The following is a 14,669-nucleotide window of genomic DNA, read 5'->3' on the forward strand; positions in this document are numbered from 1 at the left end:
CTCCCTCCCCTCTTCACAGAATCCAGCTGCCGCTACTTCCAGCTGGTCTGAATTTGACGTGCTCATCCTGGCAGGCACCATTGGCCATGTGTCAAGTCTGGGCGCTAGCAGCTTCATTGAAGAGGAGCACCAAACTTGGTACTTCCTCGTCAGTACCCTCTGCCTTGCCCTCTGCCAGGAGACCTGCAGGCACTGTTTCCTGGCTAAAGACTGCGATCTTCAGCTTCCCTCTTCATCCAAAGCAGACCCTGAAAATGTCAAAGGAGCCCACCACCACAGGGATGATGCTGGGTTCCTGCAGGATGCCCCGAAAACGGGCAAGGCTGCCAACTCTGAGAGCACAAGGGGCTCCGAGAAGTGGATGGTATTGGCCACTCCCTGGGTTGTTCTCATTTGCTGCCGTTTGCTTCGCTCGCTAAATCAGACTGGGGTTCAGTGGGCTCACAAGCCAGATTTTGGCCACTGGTTGACAAGGTGCGTATTTGAATTGCTCTGTATTTGTTTTGGGCAAGATGGATGATGAATTAAGGCTTGTACATTGCAATTCACCTGCAGGGAGGTGTAGAGTGATTGGGGAAACCCCACCAGATAGGCAGGGTATTTTTTTAAAAAAAATATTATGTAGGGAAGCATAACAAAAGGTCTTTCTTTTGGGCCACAGGCTACTGATACTTTATGGATCTTGCGGCTTTATTAGCTAGGATTCGAAATATTTGTTTATTTATTTATTTAACATCACATCAAAAAGAACATAGAATAAAATTCCAAATCTTACTAATCGAAACACATATTCATAAATATAGATAAGAAAGAAGAAAGAAAAAAGTAAAGAAGAAAAATAGTGATAAAGAAAAAGAAAAGATAGTCTTTGAAATAGTTTGTGTTTCATGCCATGCCTTGGAAGGTTTCTTCATGTTTTATGTTTTATTGGTCACCCCCAAAACAGTGGAATGTAGGTCAGCCATCTACCCTGCTTCATTCAAAGGCTCTGAAAAGGTTACAGTGAATTTTGCAGTGGAATATTCTTCCTCTGTGCACTTTCCCTCTTCCGGGATGGAAGATGGCAACCCCATTGTTTTCTGGGCTGCTGAGAATGCGGAGGGAGAAAGAACACTGGAGGAAGATGGCAATGTACCATTTGGAATATGGCTGGAGGTTCCCTTACCTCTGAAGCCACAGAGCAACAGACTTTGGCTCTGGAGCACGGTTACTTCATCCCCCCACTCTACAGACCACTTTGGAAATTGCTGACCACTCAAAATGCCTTTGTTCTACAAATCAAGGCACAGCTTCACCACCAGCGTCACAATCAGAACAAGCGCCATCTTATGAAAATCCTGGCGCCCAGGCCAGGGTGGTGCCAGCCCGCTCATGGTCAAAGCAGCTTCTATGCCAGTCTCTAGAATGAATGAGTGGATGAAGTTAAGGGCCTAGCAACAGCTAGTCCAACAACAGCCGAGGACTCCAAATTTGAGAAACGCTGGGCCAGGCTAGTCTTCCCCATGACTTTTCTTTCTATCTCCAGTTAGCCAATGGGGGGCTGAGCCTGAATACTGTAGTGCACTAAATGAGTTCACGACAGGCCAGATTTGAACTGGCGGCTTTCTGGTTCACTGCTTAATCATGATGCTGCTCTAGCTCTACTTGGTAGTTAGATTCATAGACTTGTAGAGTTCAAAGCAGCCCAAAGGATCATCTAGGCCAGTGTTTCCCAAACTTGGAACTCCAGCTGTTTTTGAACTACAATTCCCACCATCCCTGACCATGGGTCCTACTAGCTAGGGATGATGGGAGTTGTAGTCCAAAAACCTCTGGCAATCCCAGTATGGGAAACCCTGATCTAGTTCAGCCCCCTGCAATGCAGTAGTATCTATTTGATACTTTGCAAAAGACTGGAACAATCTTCCTTTGCATCTGCTTGGCTTTCTTTTTAAAAAGAAAGTTTCCTTTTCCATCTAGGAAACAGTTACCTGATCTTGGGTGGAAAAATGATGCTTTCTGAGATAACTTGCCAATCCTTAACTACAGACTTCTTTCCAACAGACACGCTTGGCCTGTGAAATAAGAGTTTTAAAGGAAGCCTAAAAGTGGGGGCTTTAAGTGCCAGCTGGCGTTGTGTAGCAGCCCACCCTAAATCTGCAGTGAAGCTGCCTTATACCGAGTCAGACCATTGGTTTATCTAGCTCAGTATTGTTTACAGAACCTCACTTTGACTCTCCAGGTTTTCGGGCAAGGTCTATCCCAGCCCTACCTAGAGACACCAAGGATTGGGACCTTCTGAATGTCAGGGAGATGTTCTGTCACTGAGCTGACGACACTTCCTTGTTATATTCATGTGCAAAAATAAGGTGGGGGGGGAGGGAGGAAGGTGCCAGGCATCCAGAATGAATGCCATGGCATAAATAGCTCTGTGATGCTCCATGCTAAAAATACAGTGAAAACTCTGCTCCAAGGCAATCCAAATTCTGTGATGCTGGGAAAAAAAGCTGAATTATGTCGCTTGTATAAATTAGGCAAGTTTGTGAGATTTCTCTAGTTTTGCATAACACTGTGCTTGATACTATTTTAATTTATTTATTTTTGCATTGGATATTCTGCTTGCGCTAACTGTGATGAGGGGCAAGGAGCTGGAACTCGTGACTTCTGAAATTTCACCAGGTGTTGGCACTGCACTTTGAAGAATATATTTGCAACCCTAATGGCTAGAAAGCTGCTCTCTTGCTGGAGCAGGGATAGGAGGAAAAAGCAAAGCCCTTTTACAAATGGTGCTTGGAACATTTGACTACCCCAAGCAAAATTCCAGTTTTCTCAGGGTAGTAAAATTGTCCCCAAGCAGATCCATGTGTGTGATATCTGAAGAAATGTATTAAGGGTGCAATCCTGAACCCACTTACCTGTGAGTAAACCCTATTGAATTTAGTAGGGCTTACTTCTGAGTAGACATGGTTAGGTTTGTGCTGTTAAGTCTTCCTTGGATTACCTTTTGTTGGGAAAAACCCCCAATGGGGCAATAAATCCCAATAATTTACACTGCTGGGGCAAATATATCTAGTTAAAATTAGCAATATCTGTACCTATCTGTATCTAAGGTTTAGGATAGGGAGAATTCCTCTGATGTACCGTGTTTCTCATATTATAAGACATGTCTTATATTTATTTTTTCCTCAAAAAAAATACTATGGATAATTTCAAGGGATGTCTTATTTTTTTCCTCCTCCTCCTGCTGCGGCCGGCATTGCTGCTGCGCCTATCACTATGTCTTATTTTCGGGGTATGGCTTATATTCCTTGAATGCTTAAAAATCCTGCTATGGCTTATTTTATGGGTATGTCTTAAAATATGAGAAACAGGGTAATCAAGAGGCAAGTCCGATTTTTAATAATAAAAAAAGTCTGGAACAATGTGACAAAATGAAGTAATATGCAATTTACACAAAAGCATATATATCAGGGTTTGAGATTTGCTGTTTTTGGGGTTGAAACTAGTCAGCTCACTTTAGCCTCCTTCCCAATAAACAACTTTAATACAGGTCCAACCAACCAGCAGTTTCAAAAAATGAATTTGCAGTAGCTGAATCTGTTAAAATGGATCTAATTGAAATTATTCTTGTGTTTTTGCAGTTCTGAACATAAAGCTGAACTTTCTCTCGTGGCATCTGTATCTCTAGCTATGATTTTTATTCTTGTGCAGCGGAGATGTTCTCTGGTTTCAAAAATAGCAATGGCACTTGGACTCTTGGGAGTGTACAGTTACCGGGCAGCCATTGGAAATGTGGAATTTCCATGGCAACGAGACAGCAAAGATATTTCAAAGTAAGTTCATTAGCAGCTATGTAAATGTACTTAACACTGCGAGGTCTAAAAGGAAATGTTATACAGTACGAGCGAACGGTGTGTTGGTTTGGGCACGAGCCTTAAGAGCTCCTGCAGGTTGCTAGGGACCATTGCAAACTGGGAAGCTTCTGTAAGACTCCATTCTGCCTTGGTCGGACCACACCTGGAATACTGTGTCCGGTTCTGGGCACTGCAATTTAAGAAGGAAATTGACAAGCTGGAATGTGTGCAGAGGAGGGCGACCAAGATGATCAAGGGTCTGGAAACCAAGCCTTATGAGCAGTAGTTGAGGAACTTGGGTATGTTTAGCCTGGAAAAGAGGAGACTGAGAGGAGATAGATCCATCTTCAAATATCTCAAGGGCTGTCACATGGAAGATGGAGCTAGCTTGTTTTCTCCTGCTCTGGAGGGTAGGACTCGAACCAATGGCTTCATGTTACAAGGAAGGAGTAAACATCAGGTCTCTTCCAACTCTGCAATTCTGTGATTCTACAATGCACTGTGGTGATGAGGAGGCACCTAGACAGCTTGGAGATGCATGGCTGGCTCATTGCAGGCAACCAGCTGAGTGTTAAACGACAACACTAGGGATAGTTGGGGATCAATTTGACAGCAAGGTTCCGCAAATCTCTCCGTTTCCTAGTTGCAGCCACCTGCTCTTCCGCAAATGACTTTGGGGGCTTCTAAGCCGGAAGCATAATCCGCCGAACTTTCAAAGCGGCAGGTCCCGTGTGTGACTCTTCCTCCCTTAAAGCTGATGGCTTAAAATCACCATTACAGTGTGAAGAGCAGTTTAGAGGCATGTGATCTAAAGTACACATGTAATCTAAAGATTCTGAAGTACAACAGCTCTTTTTTTAAAATGCATCTTTAACTGGGTTGATATATTAGAATCATTTTGTACTGTTGTCATTTAAAATTGTCTTGTGTGTGTGTGTATATATAAATATGTATGCCTCCTTGACTGGACTACACCTCAAAGGTTGGCCTATAAATAAGTTTATTAAAAATACAGCAAGAAACTTCTGCTCCTGAACGTCAATGAAAGCACTCATTTTAATAGCTAGAAATCTCGAGAGTGTTTGTAGCTACATGTACGAACTAGAACACTGAGGTGCATTTCTGTAACTTTTAAGGAGAGGTGGTTGAATTGATGTTTTCCCTGCAATTAATTGGTGGTATCTTGATTTATGAAGCGAGTAAGATTTTTTAAAAGCTACTTAGACTTGTGGTTTGTGGAGGTCCTTGTTTCTGATGATACGGCCAAATGTAGGCTTTTCCGTTCGACTTCCAAAACGTTCAAAAACCAAAGCGTGGCTTCTGATTGGCTGCAGGAAGCTCCTGCAGCCAACCAGAAGCCACGGAAGTCCCGTTGGACATTTGGGTTCCAAAAGAACATTCACAAACCGAAACAATCACTTCCGGGTTTGCGGCATTCGGGAGCCAAAACGTCCGAGTTCCATGGTGTTCGGGATCCAAGGTACTGCAAAAGTTTAACTATCTAAATATGCAGCAAGTCATCAACATTATGACTGTGTGAGACCATTTTTCTAAATAGTACACTTTCTTTTGTTAATAACAAAATTTCTACTTCTGCTTTCAACATTTATTTTCCCCAACTTATTATCATTATGATTATTTATTAAATTGGTATACAGCCCCTTCATCCATAGATCTCAGGGCGTTCAACATATCAGATGACACTTAAGATACGTGTACTTAAGGTGCCATAGGGCAAAGCACATTGCAGCTTTCTCTAGTATTTGATCATATATTAGTAATTTTGCTTCTACAGAACAGATGCATACTTTTTGAGGCTGCAATTCTTTGTGTGCTTATCATGGGAAAACTTCACTAAACAGAATAGGTTTTACTTCCTAGCAAGCGTGCGTAGGACTGCTTTGTGAATTTCATAAACATAGCAAATGGTATACTTTATAAATAAATAATGCATTTTATACCGATAAAGCCATAAAATAAAGGTAGGGTTTATGAGAAAGTTAAATATTGGATATATTTCAGTTCCCCTCCCAAACTTGTTTTGGCATGGAAGGATGGAGAAGAGAGAGAGAGAGACCAATAGGTCCTTTTTTAAAAATAATAATGACTTCAACATTTTCAGAAAGTCTCTGTTATGTAAGATTTGCAGCATATTGATATAATAGGCATTCAAAGCTGATAATAGAAAGTGGAACTCATTTAGCTGTTTAACTTAGGATTGTTTCCAATATTAGTCATACTCTGAGTAAATTAATAAAAATAGGCCAATTAATTCCAGTTGGTCTACTCTGAATAGGACTTAGTTGGATGCAACCCTTCATTTAAATGACACATTTGTTTATATGGATTGATTTACTAGTGGCATAGTTTAGTTTAACTTTCCGGTGGATGTTCCTTAGGGTCAGATGTTTTTCTTTCTTGAAACAGAACAGAAATGTTATAACTGCTTCAATTGAAATGAGAGGGTATTTTAAAAAAATGCAATTAGAGTGGTGAATAACTTCTTTTTAAAATGCCTACCAAAAACCTGCTTCTGACAGCTTAAGTGCAATTAGCATTTTAATTCCAATTAGCATAGACTGAAATATGTATTTTGTAAAAAACAAACAAAAAACCTCTTATCACAGTATTGTACAGTTGGAAACGGACCCTTTTGTAATTTGCTTAAATTGCCCCGGTCTTTGGTAATACAGTGGTTTTCAAGATAACTTGCGATAATGCCTGAAAAAAATTATGCTATCAACTGGAGATGAAGGTGCCTTAAAGATAATGGAGTTTGATAACTGAGCAAGGTTTGTTTTGTTTATTTGTTTATTTATTTAGATTCCCTACCCACCCTTCACCACCAAGGTCCCATAAAAGTACAATACTAAAATCCATTAAAACCAACCAACCAACCAAAGAGCCTTCCTTTTTAATATGGAGGAGGGAAATATTTAGGGGGAAAATAAGACCAAAAACACTTCCTCCCCCCCCTTTTTTTAAACTGGGAGCGCTTTCCAGTTTTTTGTTTACATTCCCATGTTATTACAATATTACATGTTATTACAATCAGTGCCAGATTTATGTACAGTAATACCTCGGGTTACGAACGCGATCCGTTCCGGAACGCAGTTCGTAACCCGAACTGTTCGCAAACCGAGGTGGTCGTAACCCGAGGTACGACTGTATAAGCTAAGCAAGCTATAGCTTAGGGCCCCACTCTCTTGCCCCCCCCCAAAAAAATTTAAAGACAAAACAAACCTGGATGTACATTTCCAAAATATAAGATAAAAAAACAAATACTGTAAAGTAAAACCTACATACAGTTAGAGCTTAATAATTATTTCATTATTATAAGTATACTTATAATTACTTCTTTATACTTTATAAGTATATTTATATACTTTATAAGTATATTTATAAGTATACTTATAAATACTTCTTAATTGTATTTCACTTTTAATATACTTATTCTTGTATTTCAGTTCAACAATTACTTTGATAAAAAACATATTTTGTTATGTGCAAATGGCTTTAGATTAGGGTTGCCAGACTCAATAGTGGACAGGACTTCTGTGCCTTTAATTGCTCTGCTCTCTTTTGAGTCTGGAAACCTTAAAGAGAAACCAGCAGACCCTTTGCTTGGAAATTGAACAAAGGGTTTGCTGGTTTCTCTTTAAGGTTTCCAGACTCAAAAGAGAGCAGGGCAATTAAAGGCACAGAAGTCATGTCCACTATTGAGTCTGGCAACCCTACTTTAGATACCTATTAGGTCCATAAATTACTCTATAGCATATATTCAACACAAAAAACAGTGACAATTTGTTGTTGACAAAGGACAGCTGGACATATAAAGGCCCCCATTACCTTCAATAGCTTAGGGCCTCATCAAACCTAAATCTGGCCCTGATTACAATACCGGTATTCAAAGGTATGGCAATTTATCGCACAGCCCTAGTGGCAGACGAGATGCTTTGAATGCTAGCATTACTTCTACGTCCTTTCAGTGTGCAGGTACAGGAAGGTGTGCAGGTGAGTTCTGGACATGCCACACTGAGGTGTACCAGTCCTTTTCAGTGCTCCTCATGAGTCCAGTAGGAGCCTAGGACATGCTGGCAGATATACAGGTTTCCTCAGCAGATAAGCCAAAGTTTTTCTTGGCAATCAAAAGTTTGAAAGCCCCTGGGTATAATGGGTTTGGCTGTAGCCATCGTTGAAACCTGAGTGTGATTTTAAGTCTAGTTGTTTAAAGCTCCAGCTTCTCTCCCCTTTTCTTGCTCAGATTCCCCAAAACCATTAGAAAGTACAATTCATCAGCTAATGGTGGTTTACGGAATAACAGGTCCTTTGTGCACCCTGGTTGTGTACAAAAATCCAATTCCTGCTGATGTTCAAAAGGCATGTGAATAGTGGAAATCAGCCCCATCAACACCTTCCCCCTTATTTTTAGCCCTCCCATCCCTCTTGAGGTATTTGAAGCAGTTCAGCAGGGGTCTGATTGCCTTCAAATTCAACATCCTTCTTCAAAGTGATTTCCAGAGAAAGAAAGGGAGATAAAGGCCCTGTGAGCTTGAGTCAGCTGTTCAATTCTTTGCCTGGGTGCTGGGCGCCACCTTGAATGAAAGACACCACTGAGAACGTGGTCCTCGGTGCAGGAATTGTTATTCCATGCACTATGTTTTGGTTTTAACTGCTAAATCTCATGTTTTTATATAGATTTGATGCTAAGACTAGTATTTTGTTTAAACCTCTAATATTGTTTCTATTAATTGCTTGTCATTAGTGTTCCTAGGGGCGGGGGTCCAGTATCCCAAGATACAGCTATGAGGGGTGGGGGGTAGACCTCCCTCCCCAAACCCCTGGATCCAGCAAGTGTTAAGATATAAGTCAGGCTAGCTTCCTGTTGAGGCGATTGCCTGGGCGATGCTCCATTAAGGGGATCAAAGGAATGGGGCTCTGTACATGATGCAGGTACTTTCCCCCAGTTTGCGGGTAGATGGAAAGACAAAGCCAGTGTTGAGAGCAAAGAGTTGGCAGTGATGTGAGCTTAGAACAGGCACCCTCAAACTGCAGCCCTCCAGATGTTTTGGCCTACAACTCCCATGATCCCTAGCTAACGGGACCAGTGGTCGGGGAAGATGGGAATTGTAGTCCAAAACATCTGGAGGGCCAAAGTTTGGGGGTGCCTGGCTTAGAAGCAAAGCAACAAACTGAGAACTGAGAGAGACACAGCTGTGGCTTGGGAGGAAGCAAGGTCCTCTAGGGTGTGAATGCTGTAAACCCCTCCATCATAGGCTCAGGTTGTATGTATGTGTAAATAAACAATATAACAGAAAGACGCCATAGTCTCCGCTGTGCCTCATTCCAAAGGACACACCCTGGGTAAGTGCCTGGAATCCTTGGAATCTCGCACTGCTTGCTTGGATAGTGGGGTGGCATGCAGCAATACTTTTTGCACTTTGAGTAGGAATGGTTAGGATCACACTATAAATTTCTAGTCCTTATCAATGGAGATGTGATGACAGGTTATGAAATAAATTAGAGGTGAAATGACCCCAAATCTTTTAAATACCCACTCTTTCAAAGTGTTAACAGACTTTGGACTGAGCTGTTGAAACTTTGAAAAAGTGGGTGTTCAAAAGATTTGGGGTTTACTCAGAAATAGTTCCTGCTGAGTTCAGTGTCTGTTGTTCTTTGGTAAATGTGCACAGGATTGCAGCATTAGGTTTTGTCGTGGGAGTAACACCCCCATAACGGGTATAAAGGCTCCAGATTTTCATAGCTGAATAAACATACAGGGTTATGGTTGAGAGCTGTAGTCCAGGAACTTCTGAGGGCAAATTTTACTCAGTATCCCATTAAGGTTCAAAATCAGCAGGGCGCCAGGCACATTTTGTGCCTAAAGATTCTCCATTTGCGAGCACCTCACAGAGTCTGGGTGCCATTTTTTCCACCTGGCTGACACTCAAGAATTACTGAAATTTATGTGCTTTGAAGCCTCAAAGAATATGTTAAGGATAGACAATATGTTAAGGAGTTTTAACAATAAAGTGTAGAGTGTTTCGAAAACTGAAGTATGGTACCAATATTTTTTTATTGTAAGCACCAAATTAAACATGTATTAACAATTTCTGTTAAAAGTGTGATGTTAACAATGTGTCACTTACGTGAATTGCATATTCATGCTTATCAAAATAATAATTATTTATTTATATAATTATATACAAATAAAAAGTGTTGCTGAACCCCCCCCCCCCCTTGTGGTGACTAGACATTCTGTTTCGGTGCCCCCAACCCAAGTCCCAGAAACCCATTTGACTCCTAGCTTTTCTATCCCAGTTTCTAACACGGGGGTGCAATCCACCAGGAAGATTTCCACACAGAGCTCTTTGATTTATTCCAGTCGCTTCTTGATAACGTCTTGTTACATCGGTAATGGCACCCCAAACCCATTGCCTTGATTTGCTTACTTTGGACTCTTCATTCCTCCAGGAATAATTTATTCTAGTTTCAACAGAAGCAGATTTTTGGACCCATCAGATGCTGAATTTGTCCTATCTTTTCTCTCTCATTTTTAGGGGCATAATTGAAGCACGCTTCGTCTATGTCTTTGTTCTTGGCATCGTCTTCACAGGCACCAAAGACTTGCTCAAATCTCAGGTTCTCTCGACAGACGCTAAGACAAAGTTTATAGGATTGTGGGAAATCTACAGCGGGTTGGTCCTGCTGGCTGCGCTTTTGCTCAGGCCTCACAACTTGCCTGTCTTGGTCTTCTGTCTTCTCATCCAAGCCATGATGACAAAGTATGTCTGGAAGCCGCTGGAGTTTGATGCAGCTCAAGTTACCATCATGCATTACTGGTTTGGACAAGCGTTCTTCTTTTTCCAGGTAAGAAGAGCATATTGTCTTTAGAAGAAACGTACTTACTCGGTTGTAGCCTGTTTCTTGCTTCAGTTCAGATGCTTGCCTCTTAGGTGATAAACTCTTGACCAGGAACTAGGGCTACATTGAGAATGGAACTTGGACACAGGTTGGCAGGGCCCATTGCGGCAGCTGCTGTTATCTGCACACACACCATTTCCCTTGTGGGAGTGGTTCAAAGAGTTAAAGAGGCCAGATTTATCCATGGTGCCTCCAGTTGATTATTTCTGTCCAAAAGTGATCTGGGGCCAAGATACTTCGGGTAGTACTTTCCTCTTATCTGCGGGATTCTTAGGCCTCAGTACATCTCTGTTTTATGTGGTGGTGGACCTTAATAAATTTGCTTGAGGGAGACCAGAATCATCAGGTTCTTTTCCATGCAAGTAGAAACCCACGTGGTTGTCCTTTTTGGACTTCCAGAGAGCATTTAAAACCTTCCTCTTCATGTCCCCCCCCCCTTTTGATATTTTAGCAAGCTGATGGATTGTTTGTATTTATATTTTGTTTACCACTTAACACTCGTCATAATTAATTTTTTGTTTTTCATTTGCTGGACCGAAAGGCAGTCTATGGAAATGAATTACGGGGTGTTTTGTGTAGCATTATGGCAGCCTTGGGTTTCTAGGCAAGCTCTGTTTTCATTCAAAGCATTTAAAAAGACCTCTCGCTTCTAAAGAGACTTAAAGCCACTTACCAAGAAATTTCAGCAATGGCAACAATGTTCAGATCTTACCAGCTTTAATTCAATTCATGAAAATTCAAATTGAGTCCTTTTCAAAGGTTAATTGTAGTTCTTCTTAAATGCAACCTTCATGTGTAGGGAAGGGAAGTGGCATGAAGAATTTCTGTAGTGGCGATTGTACCTTTGTACTACAAAAATGTTTGCCTGTGGAGACTGGCAATTAAGTTTTGAGGAATTGAAAATCCCAAAATACAGATGATCCTCCTTTATAGTGGAGAACATACCGTACTAATGAAGAGTATGTGGTGTTAGGGGAGGGGTAGTTCCTCTGGTGGAGGACACATTCTGCTCCTTGTGGGATAGTTCTTCCACCTTTGATCCCAACCCTGCACTCACTTTTCACCTGCAGCTGTCAGCATATGACAGTGGCCACACACTGGGAAATGGCTTTGACCGGCTGGTTAAACCAGGTGAGGGTAGCTGATGGGTCTCAAACATTTGATGATTTAGGCATGCAAAGACAGGCCCGGCAGATTGAACAGATTAGAGCAATGGTGTGGGTCTAATGGTCAAGAAAGCGGTTTCTACACTTGTAAGGGGCAGATAGGGCTTGTCAAGTTGGAAGGGTAGCCCATCTAGGAGAAGGGAAACTGACCCCCAACCTCTGTTGCCTTGTGTCTATACTCATTCATGAGATCAGCTTCGGGAGTAAACCCTGAGGAAAAATCTGTACCCCCTACCTTGCGGGACATATTCAGGAGAAGAAAAGGCAATTGAGTAAATGCTACACAAATCCAGAGGGGAGTCCGTAAGGCAGTTGTTGGATGGTGTCTCGTATGCCTCCTTCCAGCAACTCCTGCAGTCAAGTTGGTACCAGATGTATCACTCTGCTTTCCTTTGGATCACATCAACATGGTCGAGAAGGGGGGGTCTTATTGTCCTGGCAACCCAGGACTTCCATACACACTGCCCAGGCTCACACCGCGGGGAGATCACTTTGGTGCTTCTAACACAGCAAAACCAACAGTTTTTGGAGGCAGCAGTTGTTACGAGGTACCGGTCTCTGTAGCCACAGCAGGCGCTGTGATTCTCCAGTAGTTTGACTTCACCCCCGGAGGCGCACTCCATTGTCTTCTTGAGACAGATGGATGCCAATAAAAGCAGGAGGAAACTCTCTCTGGTGAATTCCTTGCATGCAAATTCACCACTCAAGTTTTTAAAAGAGGAAATAGGGATGTGCATCCCCTCCATCTGTCCATCAAGGCACTCAGAAAAAGCTTCTAATAAAATACATGTTCAAGCCCATTCAGGATTAGTGGTTCTCGCAATGGAAAGACGCCACTTTATTCCCCCCCCCCCCTCACCCAATACTTGTTCTTTAAAACCTGTCCTGTTTCCTACTGACACACTGCTAGGCATACATTCTCTTTTGGCTTTGCTTCACTATTAATAGAAATGCATGCCCTGCACCCAGAAAAGTCATTAAACAACTCCCCCCCCCCCCCGGCCTCCCTGTTAAAAGAAGCTTGAGCGATTAACAGACAGTCGGTCTTCATAAAATAGTTCATGTGATCAACCCTGTAACTGAAATTGGAAACGCTTTTAGAAGCCTCAGGAATACTATTTTCGGAATACCCTTAAATTAAACTCTGTGTTGCCATTTTCTCTTAGCTCTGTTCTTGTGTAGAACTGCTGACAATTAAGCAGTGCTGGTGAGATCCATATGGTTTCTTTGCAGACTTTCTGTTGCATTAGAGGCTACAGTATATTGGTAGAGTCTTGATTCATACTTTGGTTTAATTGAATCATGCACCCCTCCTGCTACAGATTGGCTAATGATCCCGAAGTTCTGGGGGCAGCAAGTACGAATAGCTTTTATAGATCCCATTAAAACCTAATGAAAAGTACTGCTTATATACTTCCCTCCATCTCCCTGTGCTTATTTAACACAAGCTTCCTCAGGATTATTCTAGAGAGGAAAGCCTTAAGCTTCTGAAATATTTGGAGGCCTTGTGTTTACAGTGATGGGATGTATGTGTGTGTGTGGAGTTTATAGGGTAGACAGGAGTGTCTGAGAATGTCTGCACACCAGACTGCTTGGATGGGATCATAGCGGTGTTAACAGGATACTGTTAGTTCTTAGGATTGTTTACAGCAGGACCCAAACCAATGGATTCAAGTTACAAGAATGGAGATTCTGGCTAAACATCAGGAAGAACATTCTGAGCGTAAGAGCTGTTCGACAGTGGAATTCCCTCAGGACTCTCTTTCCTTGGAGGTTCTTAAGTGTAGGTTGGTTGCCCATCTGTCATGGATGCTTTAGTTGAGATTCCTGCATTGCATTCTACGATTCCCATCAAGACCCATCAAGGAAGCAGATGTAATGTCTCAGAATATCACAAGGTGCTTCCTCTGCGGACCTCATGGACTTGTGCGTAGCTTGCCTCTGCATTTTCCTTGGGCTGCGAGGGCCTTCTGGCGGTTCCCTCACTGTGAGAAGTGAAGCGACAGGGAACTACTTCTCAGTAGTGGCGCCCGCCCTGTGGCATGCCCTCCCATCAGATGTCAAGGAAATAAACAACTGTCTGACCTTTAAAGCCCTAAATGGCCTCGGTCCAGTATACCTGAAGGAGCGTCTCCACCTCCATCATTCTGCCCGGACACTGAGGTCCAGCACCGAGGGCCTTCTGGCGGTTTCCTCATTGCAAGAAGCCAAGTTGCAGGGAACTAGGCAGAGGGCCTTCTCGGTGGTGGTGTCTGCCCTGTGGAACGCCCTCCCAACAGATGTCAAAAAGGAAAACAACTACCAGACTTTTAGAAGACATCTGAAGGCAGCTCTGTTCAGGGAGGCTTTTAATGTTTAATTATTATTGTGTTTTATTCTTCTGTTGGAAGCCGCCCAGAGTGGCTGGGGAGACCCGGCCGGATGGGCGGGGTATAAATAATAAATTATTATTATATTATTGTTATAGAAGACATCTGAAGGCAGCCCTGTTTAGGGAAATTTTTAATGTTTGATGCTTTTTTGCTTTTTATTATTATTAATATTTTGATGGGAGCCACCCAGAGTGGCTGGGGAAACCCAGCCAGATGGGCAGGTATAAATAGTAAATTATTATTATTATTGGGGCATGCCATTCCTAAAGTGGGTAAATCTGAGGAGAAATCTGATTTAAGAGATTAAAGCTTTTCCTGGCTGCAGAGAACCTTCCAACATACACTTTTTTGCCAGGGATCGTCTGGTATCGGCC

The 14,669-nt window shown here is 42.3% G+C and overlaps 1 protein-coding gene across 1 annotated transcript in view; it reads left to right on the top strand.

The window, feature by feature from the left end:
* PIGG (phosphatidylinositol glycan anchor biosynthesis class G (EMM blood group)) overlaps window positions 1-14,669 on the top strand; it is a 49,783-nt gene that overhangs the window by 20,386 nt on the left and 14,728 nt on the right. Inside the window, exons 9-11 of the mRNA XM_035097127.3 lie at window positions 20-474; window positions 3,621-3,812; window positions 10,394-10,703. Of these exons, the coding sequence (XP_034953018.3) occupies window positions 20-474; window positions 3,621-3,812; window positions 10,394-10,703 (957 nt within the window). The remainder of the gene's footprint in view (window positions 1-19; window positions 475-3,620; window positions 3,813-10,393; window positions 10,704-14,669) is intronic.

This window comes from Zootoca vivipara, chromosome 15, assembly GCF_965207765.1.
Source record: "Zootoca vivipara chromosome 15, rZooViv2.hap1.1, whole genome shotgun sequence".
NCBI lineage: Eukaryota > Metazoa > Chordata > Lepidosauria > Squamata > Lacertidae > Zootoca > Zootoca vivipara.